Raw genomic sequence first — 18,659 nt, forward strand, 5'->3', positions numbered from 1 at the left:
TCATTTGCCTTTGATAGAAGCTCAAAGGCAGATAGGGGAGCGGGAAAGCTTTATAAAAGTGGAAAAAAGGGGAAGGTCTCAGGTATACTTTGGAGGTTGTTGGCCTGGGAAAGCTGGAGTCCAGCTACTAGAATCAGGGAGTATTTTATCTCATTGGTATGGGGAGCATATTTGGCTTTCTCTGACTGGTCCCAAGTTGAAAGTAGGGGTAAAAATAGGGAAGTTGGCAGTCATTGACCACCTCCTGGTCCAACTGCTGCAGAAGTTGTGGTTTGGCTTCCTGGACTTCTTGTGTGGTTCAGAGTTCTTTTGTCATATACGGTCTGGCCATTTTGTATATTGTCTCTCAGACCATATTCTGAGAAACACACTGGGCCTCTGGTGTTCCTTTCACCCTGGTCTCCTTCCTCCTTTAAGCTGGCTAGACTATAAACTCCGTGCGAGCTATGGACCATCTTTTTGTTTGTTTGTTTGTTTTTAATTTATTTATTTATTTTTGGTTGTGTTGGGTCTTCGTTTCTGTGCGAGGGCTTTCTCTAGTCGCAGCGAGTGGGGGCCACTCTTAATCGCTGTGCGCAGGCCTCTCACTGTCGCGGCCTCTTTTGTTGTGGAGCACAGGTTCCAGACGTGCAGGCTCAGTAGTTGTAGCTCACGGGCCTAGTTGCTCCGCGGCATGTGGGATCTTCCCAGACCGGGGCTTGAACCCGTGTTCCCTGCATTGGCAGGCAGATTCTCAACCACTGCGCCACCAGGGAAGCCCTATGGACCATCTTTCACCACGCTATTACCAGTGCCTAGGCACTCAATAAAATCTTGCAAATGAATGAATGATAAATGAAAATATTTGATATTGTCTTTTGTAGGAACAGTAACATGAACTTTGTGGTGTAGCATATGTACGTCTTTATGTGATTGGACTGTGCCACCAGGAAGAAAGACTGGAGGCTGCTCCTTCCAGCTACTCTGTTCGAAATACTGTAACCTGAATCCTTGGCCCTGGCTGCTCTCAGTTTTTCTCAAAGCTCCAAGTTAACCCACAGTGTACACATCAGTCCCAGGGGCTTCCCCAGCACTCCTCCAGAGTGCTCTGCTGGGGGCGGGACGGAGTTCGTGGGAAAGCGGCAACTACTTCTAGCACTTTGAAGGCAGCCTGAACCCCAGACCTTTAAGTTTGCTGCATTCTCGCCAACCCCGACTCCCAATTCCACTCCACCCTTAGGGCCTGGGCTGGGGAGAGCTACTGAAAGAGGGAAAAGGGGGCCCCCCAGCTCCTATATATGGTCCTAATTCAGGACTTAGAGCGTTTGTCTAGAGAGAAAACGCTCGGCAGTGTCTGTGCGAGGGGTGGGGATGCGGGCACAGGTCCCGGGAGAAGGGCAAAAGCTAGCGGCGCAGGCGGTCTCCTCGGGGAAGCCGTCCCACCTGCTGCCGGGGAGCCCGCCGGGGAGGGGCCGCAGCCACGCGCCCGCGCGCCCACCCCGCCCCTGCCCGCAGCGCGGCCCCGCCAGCCGGGAGTTCCCGCGAGTTACCCCGCGCCCCAGCCGCGTGGGGGGCCGTTCGGTTGGAGGCGGGGAGCAGCCGGGGCACCAAAATAGGAGCCGCTTGTGGGCTGGAGCTGCACTAGCAGGCAGCCTCCGCCGCGCCTCTTCCAAAGATGGTCAGAGGGTCCGGAGGCGCCCCCGCCCCCGCTCGCCACTAGCCCGCGGGTCCGCAGCGCGACCGGGAGCCGCCGCCGGAGGTGAGTGCGGGGCAAGGCCAGCCGGCGGGGAGCGAGCGGGGCCGGGCGCGGGGGAGCGAGGCCAACCCGCGGTAGAGGCGCGGAGACAATGGCCGCGCGGGCGGCGGGCCGGGCCGAGCGCGGGGCCGTCCGCGGCGCCCTCCCCACACCTGTGCGGCGTCCCGGGGTGGAGGGACGCGGGCGCCCGGCCCGGCGGCGGCGCGCGGCGCCCTCGAGGCGAGTCCCCGTGCCAGGCCCCCGGGCGGGGCGGTCTCCGGGCGGAAACGCGGGCCGGGGGCCGGGCGCGCGGCGCGCGGAAAGCCCTGCGGCAGCCGGGGAGCGGGCACGCGGATGGAGGGGCCGCCGTCCGGCCGTTTTCCTTTGCGTCCTTCCTTGAGCAGAAAGGCACAGGATTTCCCTTTTCCGAGACTTCTTCTGTCCAGTTATATTTCGATCATCCCTTTCCTGGCATCTCGATTCGACTTGAAAGGGAGACGGAACTCGGGGAAAAGGTTGAATTGGGGCCGAGCCGAGCCGGCCAAGGTCCAGCCTCGAGTGGGGTGACCTCTTGGACACTTGGTTTGCCAAGTGGGGGCTCTCTCTAGGACCGGCAACTCGGAGACTGGGTGAATGGGGTAGCAAATCAATATTTCTTCTCGAAAGGACCCCTGAGCAATCCGGGGGCCTCATATCAGACTCCGAGCTACCCTGCATTGAAATTGACCATCATATAAATTATGAAATACTGTGTCCACATTTTGCATTTGTGACAGAGTGCTGAACTTAGTCTAGTTTTGTATATTCGATGCTAATCAATCATTATAATGACAGGAATATTTAGCATTGATTATGAGGTAATGCGCACAATTGAAAACACGTTTATTGTTTCATGTTTATTGCAGCCATGGCTCTAAAAGGACAAGAAGATTATATTTACCTTTTCAAGGATTCGACGCATCCAGTGGATTTTCTGGATGCATTCAAAACATTTTACTTGGATGGATTATTTACTGATATTACCCTTCAGTGTCCTTCAGGCATAATCTTCCATTGTCACCGAGCTGTTTTAGCTGCTTGCAGCAATTATTTTAAAGCCATGTTCACAGCTGACATGAAAGAAAAATTTAAAAATAAAATAAAAATCTCTGGCATCCACCATGATATCTTGGAAGGCCTTGTAAATTATGCGTACACGTCCCAAATTGAGATAACTAAAAGAAATGTTCAAAGCCTGCTTGAAGCAGCAGATCTGCTACAGTTCCTTTCGGTAAAGAAAGCATGTGAGCAGTTTTTGGTAAGGCACTTGGATATTGATAATTGTATTGGAATGCACTCCTTTGCAGAATTTCACGTGTGTCCAGAACTAGAGAAGGAATCTCGAAGAATTCTATGCTCAAGGTTTAAGGAAGTATGGCAACAAGAAGAATTTCTGGAAATCAGCCTTGAAAAGTTTCTCTTTATCTTGTCCAGAAAGAATCTCAGTGTTTGGAAAGAAGAAGCTGTCATAGAGCCAGTTATCAAGTGGACTGCTCATGATGTAGAAAATCGAATTGAATGCCTGTATAATCTACTAAGCTATATCAACATAGATATAGATCCAGTGTATTTAAAAACAGCTTTGGGCCTTCAAAGAAGCTGCCTGTTAACTGAAAATAAGATCCGATCTCTCATATACAATGCTTTGAATCCCATGCATAAAGAGATTTCTCAGAGGTCCACAGCCACAATGTATATCATTGGAGGCTATTACTGGCATCCTTTATCAGAGGTGCACGTATGGGATCCTTTGACAAATGTTTGGATCCAGGGAGCAGAAATACCAGATTACACTAGGGAGAGCTATGGTGTTACATGTTTGGGACCCAATATTTATGTAACTGGGGGTTACAGAACGGATAACATAGAAGCTCTTGACACAGTGTGGATCTATAACAGTGAAAGTGATGAATGGACAGAAGGTTTGCCAATGCTCAATGCCAGGTATTATCACTGTGCAGTCACCTTGGGTGGCTGTGTCTATGCTTTAGGTGGTTACAGAAAAGGGGCTCCAGCAGAAGAGGCCGAGTTCTATGATCCACTAAAAGAGAAATGGATTCCTATTGCAAACATGATTAAAGGTAAGTGCAGATTGTGTTCATTCTGTATTTTTTAGGTGTTTGAGGTTAGGCCAAGGGTCTCTCACTTCTCTCACAGATAACGTTGAAAAGAATTTATCACTTTGGAATGCTACCTAGGAACTATAGTGGCTTATACAAATAATGTTACACAGAATGTTCCAAGTGAAAATATAGTATAGCAGTCCCCGACTGAGAGTTATGTGATCAGAGTATGCTGCCCAGGCTAGAAAAGAAATATTATTTATATAAGAAAACGGTATAATTCATTCTTCTTATTCTACAGCCTGTTTTGAATCTACATCTTGCTTTGAGTCTTAAGAATTTATATTTAAATCAAAGGCTAAATGAAGAGAGAAAGCTGGGTAGTTTTATTCATGTTTAATTTTCTTTTTTTTTGCTTGCTCTTGGCATTGAACCTTTTTGATTCTGCTTTTAAATATTCAGCTTTTTTTCCTCTCATCATCTGATCATCTGTCTTTTAAAAGGTCTTTCATTAAAACCTTGAAAGGTTTGGTCCCTATAGGGTGTAACAAATTACATTCTCTCAAAAACTAGAGACAAACACCCTCTGCTCTTTGGGATTCCAGTCTTGTCTTAGAGGGTAAAGGAGAGGGGCAGGTCCCCTACCTCCCACACGTGGCCCACACAGTGGCTATTGGATCTCAGCATCTGTCTGATAAACACTGTATTTTCTGCTGTGTTTGGTACTAGATTAGCCTTGTCTTTCTCTCCCACTGTAAAAAAAGTTAAGCTAGAATCTCACTTATTTCATTACATTTATTCATTGGTGCTGGCGAGTTGCACACAAACTGGTACGTTGTTACCAAATTTGAGTCATTTTATTCCAGATGTGTCTTCCCAGGCCTTTCTGTTTCTTTTTTAATGCTAGTGAGGGTGTGGGAATCTGACCTGGTCTGGGAATCTGACCCGGTATGTTTCTTGGATGAGAACAGGAAGCCTGAGAGGCAGAATGTCCTTGTGACCAAACATGCTGCTTCTGAAGCCAAACTGCCTGGATCCAAATCCTGACTTTCACCTTACTTGCTGGTGAGCTTCGGCAAATGGTTTAATCTCCCTGTGCCCCAGTTTTGCCATCTGTACAATGGGGGTCACAATATTACATAGCTTAGTTCTGAAAGGATTAATTGAGTTTATTCATGTGAAGTGCTTAGGACAGTGTCTGGCACAGAGTAAGCACTCAGTAAGTGTTAGGCATTATAGTCATGAACATCTTATAGAAGAACATGTCAGCTTTGACAGGGCAGAAATATCTTTCATATTCAATTACAACCACTCTCCTGCACATCCGAAGGTTGCGAAGTAGTTGACAGGATGGGAGAAGGTGGCTTAACGCCTGCTGCGATAGCTGCTCTGGGTTTTGATTCTGCCTGAGCTTGACCCCCCAATTTACTAATTCACTCAGTCCTCTCCCCAGGGTGGCTCTTAATGTCCTGACTCCTTTCCTACAAAAGAAACAAGGAAAGTTCAAATATTTTAGCAGCTGTTGTAAACCTGGATATATTTCTGCCTCTGTTTCTTAAGGATAAGATCACAATTTCAGTGGTTCTGCAGTTTAGAGTATATTTCTTTGAGGATTGAAATGTATTACTTTACCGAAATGTTGTTAAATCATGTGTGAAACAGTGCTTCCTGAAAAGAAAGTGCTGCAATGGTGTATCCACTGTGAAGAAGGCCACACGTGTTCTTGCCTTAGCCTTGAGTGGAATGGAAGACCCTCGTATGCTGAAGTCCTCCCCTACCCCCCAGCTGGGTCTGAAATTCCAGAGTTTTATACTTTTAACTTAAGTTTTGATTCCTGATTATATCTGACCATCCCAGGGAAGGGTAACACTTCTGTCAGTTCTGTGCACTTTTTGCTAGTACTGGTTCTGATGGGTGGACTCATGCTGAACTTTAAGTTTCCCATTTGTCTCTAGAAAGGATAACACTATGTTCCCCAGTTTGTTTTATTTTGTAGCCATGAAGTGAACTAGCAGCTTTCCCTGGTAATGAGCACCGAAGTTGGGCAGAGCCAAGTTTCAAATTCATTTCCTTTTTTAGTTTACGGGTGTACAGAGAAGAAATAAATACTTGGCTGTTTAGAAAGTCCTAACTTTTTTTCCCCTCATCATAACTGCCCTGCTTATAAACTCACTCTTGTTTTGGAGTAGAAATGCACAGGGAGATTGAACTGCACTGGCCCATCTAATAGGCTAAGTAAAAAGTTGGTTGAAAGACTTAAACTGACAATTTCAACTAAAACGAGCCTCCTCATCTTTCTTCCTCACGTCTTCTTCCCCTGCTGAATCCATTTCTTCCTTATTTTTCTTTGGCATCAGTGTTTCCCAGTTTTCTGAGCTCAGGACCTCAGAATGAGTCTTGTTTGTCTTGGACGCAGTCAGTCATCAAGGCCCATCTGTTCTGCCGGTGTCTCTTACCTTGGTATCCTTCCCTCCGACTCAAGGTCCAGTCCAGTCTAAAGTCAGGCCCTCAGTACTTCGCACCTGGGCCAATACCTAGCTCTTTCTGACTCTTGCCCTTCTACTCCTGTAGTCCCTCCCTTCCTCTGTTTAAAAACCTTAAAAGTCGTGCTAAATTAAGTCCATGTTTCTTACTTGGGCATCAGGATCCTTTGCTGTGTGGCTTCAGTTTACCACGTCAGCTTTAATTCCCACACGACAGCCCCAGGTGTGCCACCTGCCCTGCCCAAGTGCTGGGAATCAAACTCGGCTACGTGACATTGTCCAATAAGCACTCACCTTTCCCTCTGGCTAGGATGGCTTCCTCTCACCTGTGCCTGCCAAAGGCTACCTACCGAGGCCCAGGTCAAATTCTGCCACTGCCTGCCATGATTCCCCTAGTCAAAGCAGTGTCCCCTTGCTCTGAACGTTCATAGGAGTTCTCTACCCTGTGTTCTAATTATTTGTGTAAATGTCTCACCCCTTTTAGAAAAAGGTGCAGGGAGCCTTTTTTTTTTTTTTATTCTTCTATCCTTCATAGCATCTAGCACAATGCCTTGTATCTACTGTCAATAATAACAAAAGCAATAATAATCTTAGTCCAATATTCATTGCAAAACCGAATGAAAGAGCAATCTGAAGATGTGATTTTAATTAACACACAGGCGTGGGAAATGCTACTGCCTGTGTCTTACATGAAGTTATCTACGTCATCGGCGGCCACTGCGGATACAGAGGAAGCTGCACCTATGACAAGGTCCAGAGCTACAATTCAGACATCAATGAATGGAGCCTCATCACCTCCAGTCCACATCCAGGTAACAAATTACTGTCTCAAATAGTACATGTTGTGATGCATCTTAGCATAAGGGATGGCTAAAAATGGGCTGGAAGTAGAAAGTGCTAAATTTGTAGTAGGCTACACATGGGTATAATTAAAGGCTCAAAATTTTCACATGTTCATCTAACAATAATCACAATTGGCTTATTCCAACTAGATGACATCTACAAATACTTTCCCTGATGTCTTTACATGACACATATTTTAAGCCTGTGTGGTTAAAAGAATTAGTTTCTTCTTAAATTTTTTTTACTGAGATTCTTTTTTTGTGTTTCCTATTCCTTAGTTATATGCTTTCTTTCATTTACTACATGCATTATATAAAACACAATTTTTATTAACAGTTAAAAACCACTAGTCTATGAAATAGTTGGGAAGGATACCTGTTGATTCAGTCCAGCAGGAAATGATTTTTTTTTTTTTTTAGAAGCATGTTCTTTCTGGGTTTCAATAGCTATTAAGCACTTACTCCTGTGATGTGCAGGGCCCTGTGTTGGCCTTAACAGTTGTCTACCCACAAAGAATGGCCTGCCTTCTGTGGTGTCCTTTGTTCTTTGACTTGTCTCTTTGGGTAGAGCTCAGGGGGAAGGATAAACCTGTTACAGTTACCTGGTTAAGGTTAAGCCATCTGATTAAGGTTTTTTCATTAGGAAAGATTCATATCACCATATCACCATACTACTTTGAATCATTTTCCATATAGCATCTGGCTTTTGTGTGAGTCACTGGAGAGCATAGTTGGAATTCACGAGCTTGAACCATCTGAGAATAATAATGATAGCTAACCTTCTTGAGCACTTTCCATAGGTCAGGTACTGACTGAGCACTTTGCATGTAATATTACCTTAAATTCTAACTACAATCCTGTGAGTAAGTATTGTTTACCCCTGTTTTACATATTTGTAAAGGCTTAGAAAGGATAAGTAGCTTAGCTTTGCCAAGGTCACACAGTTTGGAAGTGGTGGATCAGGATTCAAAGTCAGGCAGTTTGATTGCATTGACCTGTGCTATAACCGATAAGCAATCTGCCTCTCCATAAGGGAACAGGCTCTCCTACTCTTGACCAATGCAGCTAGTTCCACCATACATCGTATATGTCATCTCACAGTTCAGGGGGAGCACACCTGAATCTGGTGCTGTGTCTCCATATACCACAGGACTTACACAAGGAGGGACTTCAGCCATACGCTGTCCTGGCTCTGAAGACATCTTGGAGGTAGACTTTCATCTCCAATAGTTCAGATGTATTATCCCAGACTCCCCACAACTTTCTGTGATAACTAATGAAATTATAATAGAAAATAATAATAACTGTCATACTGAGTACAGGCATACGTTGTTTTATCGTGCTTTGCTTTATTGTACTTTGCAGATATTGCATTTTTTACAAATTGAAGGTTTGTGGCAGCCCTGCGTTGAGAATTCTATCGGTGCCATTTTTCCAACAGCGTTTGCTCACTTTGTGTCTTGTCACATTTTGGTTATTCTCGCAGTCTTTCAAACTTTTTCATTATTACATTTATTACTGTAATCTGTGATCAGTGATCTTTGATGTTCTATTGTAATTGAACTAGCATTTTTTAGCAACAAAATATTTTGAAATTAAGGTATATTCATTGTTTTTTTAGACATAAAAATATGCTATTGCACACTTAATAGACTACAGTATAGTATAAACATAACTTTTTTTTTTTTGAATTTTTTTAAAAAATTTATTTATTTATTTATCTTTGGCTGTGTTGGGTCTTCGTTTCTGTGCGAGGGCTTTCTCTACTTGCGGCGAGCGGGGGCCACTCCTCATCGCGGTGTGCGGGTCCCTCACTCTCATGGCCTCTCTTGTTGCGGAGCACAGGCTCCAGACGCGCAGGCTCAGTAGTTGTGGCTCACGGGCCCAGCCGCTCCGCAGCATGTGGGATCCTCCCAGACCAGGGCTCGAACCCGTGTTCTCTGCATTGGCAGGCAGATTCTCAACCACTGCGCCACCAGGGAAACCCCTAAACATAACTTTTATATGCCCTGGAAAACAAAAAAATTTGTGTGACGCTTCATTGTGATATTCACTTCATTACTGTGCTCTAGAACCCAACCTGCGATATCGTGAAGGTATGCCTGTAATAGGTAACATTTATTCAATAAGTATGTACCAGGCATTAACTATTCCAATACTTTTATCTGTATTAATCTTTTGAAACCTCACAGCAATCCTGTGAGCTAGGTACTGCTACTATTTTGTAGTTCACTGAGGCACACAGAGAGTGAATATATTGCCCAAGGTCAGCTAGCTAGGGCTTGTTGTGAGATTCAAATCCAGGCAGTCTGGCTGGGAGCTCATGCTCTTAACAACTACACTGTTACTTCATTTGATCCTCATGTTAACCTTATGAGTTAGATACTTCCCTGACTTATCTTTACAAAGAAAATCCAACATATGAAAAGTCAGATTAACAAATCAGAGGGCAGTTGTTTACATTACAAACTCAATTTATATTTCATAAAGAGATTCCTTTAAAAATAAACGTCTTGAGGGGCTTCTCTGGTGGCGCAGTGGTTAAGAATCCACCTGCCAATGCAGGGGACATGGGTTCGATCCCTGGTCCGGGAAGATCCCACATGCCGCGGAGCACCTAAGCCCGTGCGCCACAACTACTGAGCCTGTGCCCTAGAGCCCGCAAGCCACAACTACTGAAGCCCGCGCGCTTAGAGCCCGTGCTCCGCAACAAGAGAAGCCCGCACTCACCGCAACTAGAGAAAGCCCCTGCACAGCAATGAAGACCCAACGCGGCCAAAAATAAAATAAGTAAATTAATTAATTTTAAAATAAATATAGAAATAAAGGTCTCATAACATACTTAAATTGGGTATAGCTTGTTAACTGCTTGAGAGTTTAAAAGGTAGTGAGACTTAAGCCAAAGTATGTAAAGCCATGGCAAATCAAAAAATCAATCAGAAATGAATATTAGAATTCCATATGGAGCATTTTGATTCACATTGGACATTTTCCTGACATAATGTGAGAAACGAAGTTATCAAATTAGCACCCTACGTGGTATCTTCTATTTGGCTCTCACAGTGTTCAAAATATTTTTTAACTGGCTTGTTACCAATATTTAAAATTCAGGAGATTTCAAATAAAAATCATGATTTCTGGCCTTTAGAAAAATTGCAAGATCTGGCAACCTTGGATCATATTCCTTCCTGGCAACAATTATTGGTGCCAAGTAGTGGCTGTTCCCTTTAGATGAGGCTTATGTGCTCAGTTTCACCACAGTCTCTTCCATTCTCATCACATCATAGACTTGGGAGGCCCGTGCTGCTGTTTTTCTTACCCCTAGCCTGGTTCATTCAGCTAGTCTGTTACCTCCTTGATAACAGGCATTTGGACCTACATCCTCTGAATTATAGCAAGTTATGCCTCTTATGCATTTTAGGAGCACCTCTTGAAGAATGTAAAATGTCAGTCTTGAGTCTACCTTATAGATATGTAGCTTAGACCACAAAGAAATGACTACTGTTATTTTTAAAAGGTAATCTAAATGTTATCTTTTTTCTTAATGCTTTTAAGGGTGGTTGCTTTGTATAGTTGAAAAACAGGGGACTATAATCCTATTAAATTCAAGATAACATTTATTGAGACCTTACCTTGGGAAAGATACCATTCTATCGACAGTTATTACGTAAGACACAAAGATGATTAATTTTACTACCACAGGAACTCAGTATCTAGTAGTAATTACACATACATAACAGGAATACAAGACAGTCTTACAAAATAAGTGCTACTGAAATTGAGGGTAGAGAGAGCTTCAGTCTAATTAAGGGGACTCTGACAATCTTAGAAGGCTTCCAGGCATAGGCTGTTATGATTTGGGCCTTAAGGAATAGCTACAATTAAGGAAGGTAGTTTTTGAGAAAGAGCGTTCTGGCAGAAAGTTAGCCAGTGAAGGAAGGCTGAAGGGAAATTTCCAGGTTCATTCCAGTTCCTGGGAGTAAAAGTATATTAATGAGATGCAAGAGGGTAGGATGAGAGACTGGATGGGAGAGTTCAGTTGAAGAGCATGTCATGGAGGGCTTTGAATGGCAGCCTGGAGACTTTAAAAAATAGAGAGCTTAAAGTTTTCAGAGCAAGAGAATGATGCGTGATCAGTTCTAGCTTCAAGAAAAGAACTCCTTTGAGAATAGACTGGGTAAAAGATGGCAGGGAGATCTGCTAAAGCTCTTGTAATAAACCAGGTGAGAAATACTGAAATCCTGAAGTGGTAGGAGTAGAAAACAGGCAGGTGCGAGGAATGTTACAGATTCATCATTGATTGAATGGTAGTGATCGCTCCCTTGGGTGATTGGACGTTGGCGATGAGGACGAGAAAGGAATTGACAGTCATTCCAGGCTCTCTGGCTGATTGACTAGGAGCACTGAAGTAGCAACCAGTGGGAGGGGAGAAGAGGAGAGATGATGAACTCAGTTTTGTAGTGAAATGGCAAGGACCAGTTAGATAACTCAGAAGAGCTGTCCAGCAAGCGATGGGAAGTGTGGTTCTGCAGGAGGAAGAATGCAGCTAAATGCAGAGATCTGTGAGTTGTTTGCTTAGAGATGATGACTATGTGTGGAGGTGAATGAGATGCCTTGGAAGGTTGGGACCAACAACACAGTAGTGAGCAGAATCTTGGGAAACAGCATTAGTTAAAGGATGAGCTGAGGAAGAAGAGTGCGTGAAGAACCCGGGAGAAGCAGTAAGTGATAGAGAGGGAAAATCCGTGGAGAGCTGTGTCCAGTGGGAAAAACGTTCTCTCCTGGCTCTGCTATTTATTCACTTGTGTAATCTTGGGCAGCAGCTTAAGCTCTTGGATCTTACTTTCCAGCAAAATAAGGAAGTTAGATTAGATAAGCTTTACAGGTCTTTTCAGTGAGAAAAAAATCTTAGGTAAAAATCTTAAAGTATTTCAATGGATATTGAATACCTGAAAATATTGTGGTTGTCTCTGAATCCCTGCATGGCTTTGTTCCTATCACTCATGTAACACTGAATTCAGACTGCCATGTATTTATAGTGCATATTTGTGTGTAAACTCTTTTGAGCCATGACAGATGGTGCTATCCCTCATGCTTGGTTTGAAATTTTTCATTCATTCATTTGTCCAACAGATATTTGCTGAGTGCTTCCTGCTTGCTCTGTACAGTGCTAGGAGCTCAATAAACAAGACACAGTCCCTTAGCCTCAGTAGCTTCATAGAGTGACCAACAAGAAAAAAGGCAGTTATAGCTGAGGAAGTTTCCATCAACTATAACAGAACATTATGTTGCATTTGGGTAACAGGGGAAAAACTACCAGGAATTTATTTATTTATTTGTTTGTTTATTTATGGCTGCGTTGGTTCTTCATTGCTGCACACAGACTTTCTCTAGTTGCGGTGAGCGGGGGCTGCTCTTCATTGCAGTGCACGGGCTTGTCATTGCAGTGGCGTCTCTTTCTGTGGAACACGGGCTGTAGGCATGCGGGCTCAGTAGTTGTGGCTTGCGGGCTTAGTTGCTCCACAGCATGTGATATGTTCCTGGACCAGGGATGGAACCCGTGTCCCCTGCAATGGCAGGCGGATTCTTAACCACTGTGCCACCAGAGAAGCCCACTTTATTTTTATACTTTAAAAAAATTGAGATATAGTTTATGTACAATATTATATAAGTTTTAGGTGTACAGCATAGTGATTTATAATTTTTAAATTTTTTTATAGTTAAAATATTTTATACTCTATAGTTATTACAAAGTATAGGCTATATTCCCTGTGCTGTACAATATATTCTTGTAGCCTATTCATTTTATACATAATAGTTTGTACCTCTTAGTCCCCTACCCCTATCTTGCCCCTCTCCCCACTGGTAACCACTAGTTTTTTCTCTATATCCGTGAGTCTATTTCTTTTTTGTTATATGAACTAGCTTGTTTTATTTTTTAGATTCCACATATAAGTGATACCATGCAGTATTTGTCTTTCTCTGTCTGACTTATTTCACTTAGCATAATACCCTCCAAGTCCATCCATGTTGTTGCAAATGGCAAAATTTCTTTCTTTTTTATGGCTGAGTAGTATTCCATTGTGTGTGTGTATATTATATATATATATATATCACATCTTTTTTATCTGTTCATCTGGGTTTTTTGGCTTTATCATTTAAAAAAAATTTATTTATTGGAGTATAGTTGATTTACAATGTTGTGTTTCAGGTGTATAGCAAAGTGAATCAGATACATATACATATATCCACTCTTTTTTAGATTCTTTTCCCATATAGGCCATTACAGAGTATTGAGTAGAGTTCCCTGTGCTATATAGTAGGTCTTATTAGTTATCTGTTTTACACATAGTAGTGTGTATATGTCAATCCCAATATCCCAACTTATCTCTCCCCCTCTTGCCCCCTGGTAACCATAAGTTTGTTTTCTACTCTGTAACTCTATTTCTGTTTTGTAGATAAGTTCATTTGTACCCTTTTTTAAGATTCCATATATAAGCAATATCATATAATATTCATCATTCTCTGACTTACTTCACTCAGTATGACAATCTCTAGGTCCATCCATATTGCTGCAAATGAATTATTTTGTTCTTTGTTATGGCTAATATTCCACTGTATATACGTACCATATATTCTTAATCCATTCCTCTGTTGATGGACATTTAGGTTGCTTCCATGTCCTGGCTATTGTAAATAATGCTGCAATGTACATTGGGGTGCATGTGTCTTTTTGAATTATGGTTTTCTCTGGGTATATGCCCAGTAGTGGGATTGCTGGGTCATATGGTAGTTCTATTTTTAGTTTTATAAGGAACCTCCATACTGTTCTCCATATTGGCTGTATCAATTTACATTCCCACCAATAGTGCATGAGGGTTCTCTTTTCTCCACACCCTCTCCAGCATTTATTGTTTCTAGATTTTTTGATGATGGCCATTCTGACCAGTGTGAGGTGATACCTCATTGTAGTTTTGATTTCCATTTCTCTAATAATTAGTGATTTTGAGCATCTTTTCATGTATTTGTTGGCGATTTATATGTCTTCTTTAGAGAAATGTCTGTTTAGGTCTTCTGCCCATTTTTTGATTGGATTGTTTGGTTTTTTTTGATATTGAGCTGCATGAGCTGTTTGTATATTTTGGAGATTGATCCTTTGTCAGTTGCTTCATTTGCAAATATCTTCTCCGATTCTGAGGGTTGTCTTTTAGTCTTGTTTATGGTTTCCTTTGCTGTGCAAACGCTTTTAAGTTTAATTAGGTCCCATTTGTTTATTTTTGTTTTTTATTCTCATTACTCTAAGTGGTAGATCGAAAAAGACCTTGCTGTGGTTTATATCAAAGAGTGTTCTGCCTGTCTTTTCCTCTAAGAGTTTTATAGTATCTGGCCTTACATTTAGGTCTTTAATCCATTTTCAGTTTATTTTTGTATATGGTGTGAGGCAATGTTCTAATTTCATTCTTTTCCATGTAGCTGTCTAGGTTTCCCAGCACCACTTGTTGAAGAGACTTTCTTTTCTCCATTGTATATTCTTGCCTCCTTTGTCATAGAGTAATTGATCATGAGGATACAGCATTAATATACAGAAATCTGTTGGATTTCTATATGCTAACAATGAACTATCAGAAGGAGAAATTAAAGAAACAATCCCATTTACCATTGCATCAAAAAGAATAAAATACCTGGGATTAAACCTTCCTAAGGAGGTAAAGACCTGTGCTCGGCAAACTGTAAGACACTGATGAAAGAAATTGAAGATGCTACAAACAGATGGAAAGACATACTGTGTTCATGGATTGGAAGAATTAATATTGTTAAAATGACCACACTACCCTAAGGCAATCTACAGATTCAGTGCAATCCCTATCAAAATACCAAGGGTAGGGCTTACCTGGTAGCACAGTGCTTAAGAATCTGCCTGCCAATGCAGGAGACATGGGTTTGAGCCCTGGTCCGGGAAGATCCCACATGCCGTGGAGCAGCTAAGCCTGTGTGTCACAACTACTGAGCCTGCACTCAAGCCCGCAAGCCACAACTACTGAGCCCGTGTGCTGCAACTGCTGAAATGCCCTATATAGCCTGTGCTCTGCAACAAGAGAAGCCACCACAAGAAGAAGCCTGCGCACCACAACGAAGAGTAGCCCCCGCTCACCACAACTAGAGAAAGCCCGCGCTCAGCAACGAAGACCCAACGCAGCCAAAAATAAATAAAATTAATTAATTAATTAATTTAAAAAATACCAAGGGTATTTTTCACAGAACTAGAAAAAATAATTTTAAAATTTGTGTGGAAGCACAAAAGACCCTGAATAGCCAAAACAGTCTTGAAAAAGAAGAACAGAGCTGGAGGAATCGCTGACTTTAGACTATACTACACAACTACTGTAATCAAAACAGTATGGTACTGGCACAAAAACAGACACGTAGATCAATGGAACAGAATAGAGAGCCCAGGAGTCACTTTATTTTAAACATTTTTACTGCTATAGAAAGATTGAGATACTTCTGTTAACATAAGAGTTGCAAATTGAGGATTTTTTGTGAGATTTGAATAATTTAAGAAAAGCTTAATAAGCTCATCGTTGAATCATTTATACCAACTGATAAAAGTTTTGAATCATCATTAATTTTCACAATAACCATTTGACAGAATGACTCATAATTTATATAAACAAACAATGTGTCACAAGTACTCAAAAACAACTAAATCCTATAAAAATTCTGCATGTGTATAACTGAAAGGTAATAAATGGGTTTTCAGAGGTAGGAGAATTCTTTTTTTCTTGGACGTCAGAAACCAGAGAACAACAGTATGTGGACTCAAAGCAGAAATACCAGTCTTCTCAGATTTTTCCTTAGGCTTTGAAACCTAAATAGTAAGAACTTTACTGATAAGAATTTGTCTTCCCTACTTAACGGGGAAATCACATTTCTGATTGTACATTCTTTCTTTCTAAAGAAGGCCTTATAAGCTTTTCTTCCACGAAGTAATGGGAGCGCGTATTTGGGCACAGAGGGTACACGGTACAATTCATTCATTGATTCAACAAACTTTTATTGAGTCCTTACAAGATGCCAGACACTTGCCATCCTTCAGTTGGGAGAGGAGTGGTGGGCAGGACACAGTTCCTGCACTGTCAGAAGGAAGAGAGAGACTGTAAACAGGAACCACATCGGATCATGAGAAGAGCTACAGAGAGAATTAAAATAGGGTGATGTGGTAGAGATGCCTGACCGGCTCCTTCAGGTTGGATGATCTGGGAAGGCCCTCTGAGGAGGTGAGAGTAAGATGAGACCCGAATGACATGGAGAAGGCAGCTGTGCAAGAACCTGGGAAAAGAAGGTGTTCCAGACAGATGGAACAGCTCAGCAATGGCAAGCTAAATCTTCATTTATTCGCCGTAGTATTAGTGCCACTGACAACTCCTGCTCTTTCTTCAGGTCTGCAGCTAGAAGTATTTAAGTGTAATCTAATGGTTGATACTTTCACAGAAAGAACTCACAGGCTGGGAGCGATATTAGAACTGAGGGCGTGGAAGAAACAGGGCTGGGACTAGGGTCAGGCAAGTGAGACCCTTGAGGCACAGAACTGAAGGAGTTGCTCGGAAGTGGAAGAGTCTCCTCCTGTTCTGTGCTCTGGGCACCTCACTTGCCTTACCCTAGTCACAGCCCTGGGAAGAAGGGAGAGGAAGTGAAGTTGCCAAAGATCCTGGTGCCTTGAAGAGCCAGCAGGTTTGGATGTGGAGGGAGAGATAAAATGGAAAAAATTAAAACGGCCTGGAAAGCTGACCCCCAAGAGGTGGACTCCCAGCCCCAGGACACAGACCTCACACGGCAGCCCTCAGCCTTTGATCACCTTACACAGCTTCTTAAAGTCACAGACTGTAGTTCCCCACTAAACTGGCTTGTATTTCTCTAACTTCTTGTGTCTTTAACTTGACCAGCAGTGTGAGAGAGGCAAGCGCCTGTGGCAGCAGATACTGTACAGGGTTAGCTGCTAACACCTGAAGGACCCTACACTACTTACCTGGGATGTCTTCATGGCTGAGGGACTCTGCTGCTACCACCTTTTACACATAGGCGTAGAGAAAAAGGTGCCTGTGCTGGCAAGTTCCCGGAAGGGTAGTGGTCGGAGGATGAGTTCCTCCCGGCATCCTGCAAAGCCAGTTTAGGGATAACCTGAAAGACAGTGGCAGGAATAGGTCATCTGAGTCTGGTGATTGGGAGTGGATTTTAAGGCTCCGTGTTGTGGTAGTGTGTGCTGGAATCAAAATGTCACAGCTACTCTATTTTTGTATGCTAAATTGTAAAGCATTATTATATCACCACCCTAAGGTATCTCTTTTGTTTGTTATCCTAATAGAAATATGCTTTTTTCTTTTTAATAGAATATGGATTGTGTTCAGTTCCATTTGAAAATAAGCTCTATCTAGTTGGTGGACAAACTACAATCACAGAATGCTATGACCCTGAACAGAATGAATGGAGAGAGATCGCTCCCATGATGGAAAGGAGAATGGAGTGTGGTGCCGTCATCATGAATGGATGTATTTATGTCACTGGGGGGTATTCCTACTCAAAGGGGACATATCTTCAGAGCATTGAGAAATATGATCCAGATCTTAATAAGTGGGAAATCGTGGGTAATCTTCCAAGTGCCATGCGGTCCCACGGGTGTGTTTGTGTGTATAATGTTTGATTAAGTCCATAGAAATGACCAAGTAATCACTGTTTCAGGGTGTAGTGAAAAAGAATGTAGGGTTTGGAGTGTCTTACTTGTTATCGTGGCCTGGCACACGTTAGGTAAATTCTCATGCCTAACCCCCACTCTGCACCCCAACCCTGTGATTAATGGTCAAGAAACATCTTATGTATATTTACAGTTGAATCAGTGGGGTTACTACCTTTAATCTCTGCTCATCAAAGGTGATCTGGAACGCTGGACACTTGGTAAAAGGTGAAGCGTCTTTGCAGTGAATTTTTTTCTCCTGGTAGCATCAACACTGGGTGTAGGTCAAAATCATTCTGTGGAGTGAAATATTTCTTATGACAGTGTAATAGTGTACATTAAGGTTCCATTTAGCTAACAAGGGATTTGAAATATAAAGAGGGAAGATTCTCTACCTCTACAAAATCAATACTTAAAATTTTTTTTTAACCTTAGAATTATTTAGAATGGACTTAAGTCTAGTGTTTTTCCTTTGTAGTGTGTATTATTTATAGTTATGATTCTTTATTTACTGACTACCAGAGATATACAAGATGTTGTGCAAAAGATTATTACTATTCAGAGTTTACAAACTAAATTTAAAAGAATGGAAAATCTGAAAAATTGCAGAGGAAAGAGTTGAATATTTGTTAATCCTAAGAGCTATTTTTAATTTTCAGCTTTGATGTAAATTGCTAGTTTAGGTGTCTTTAAGCATATCAGAAAATCCTCTTTATTCATAAGTATAGGTACCTGTCTGCATGTGAAATTGAAATTTAGAGCCAGAAAGCATGTAGAACATTGTGACAT

At 42.3% G+C, this 18,659-nt stretch overlaps 1 protein-coding gene and 1 long non-coding RNA gene across 4 annotated transcripts in view; one reads left to right on the top strand and one right to left on the bottom strand.

The window, feature by feature from the left end:
• Positions 1-1,277: 1,277 nt before the first annotated feature.
• KLHL23 (kelch like family member 23) lies at positions 1,278-18,317 on the top strand. The gene is given in 5 exon segments (XM_059928061.1): positions 1,278-1,358; positions 1,360-1,738; positions 2,620-3,834; positions 6,959-7,111; positions 17,530-18,317. Coding segments are annotated over 5 exon segments (2,139 nt in total). The 3' UTR covers positions 17,841-18,317.
• The window catches only part of LOC132368997 (uncharacterized), a 31,651-nt gene continuing 21,460 nt past the window's right edge, over positions 8,469-18,659 (bottom strand). The window contains exons 2-4 of one of the 3 annotated variants that reach the window (XR_009504207.1): positions 18,046-18,166; positions 17,169-17,320; positions 8,469-9,150 (exon numbers count right to left, since the gene is read on the bottom strand). This is a non-coding gene — a long non-coding RNA (uncharacterized LOC132368997). Of the gene's footprint in view, positions 9,151-16,175; positions 16,472-17,168; positions 17,321-18,045; positions 18,167-18,659 lie in introns of those variants that run through there. The other 2 variants (XR_009504209.1, XR_009504208.1) reach the window with 2 other exon arrangements.

This window comes from Balaenoptera ricei, chromosome 7, assembly GCF_028023285.1.
Source record: "Balaenoptera ricei isolate mBalRic1 chromosome 7, mBalRic1.hap2, whole genome shotgun sequence".
In the NCBI taxonomy this organism is placed as follows: domain Eukaryota; kingdom Metazoa; phylum Chordata; class Mammalia; order Artiodactyla; family Balaenopteridae; genus Balaenoptera; species Balaenoptera ricei.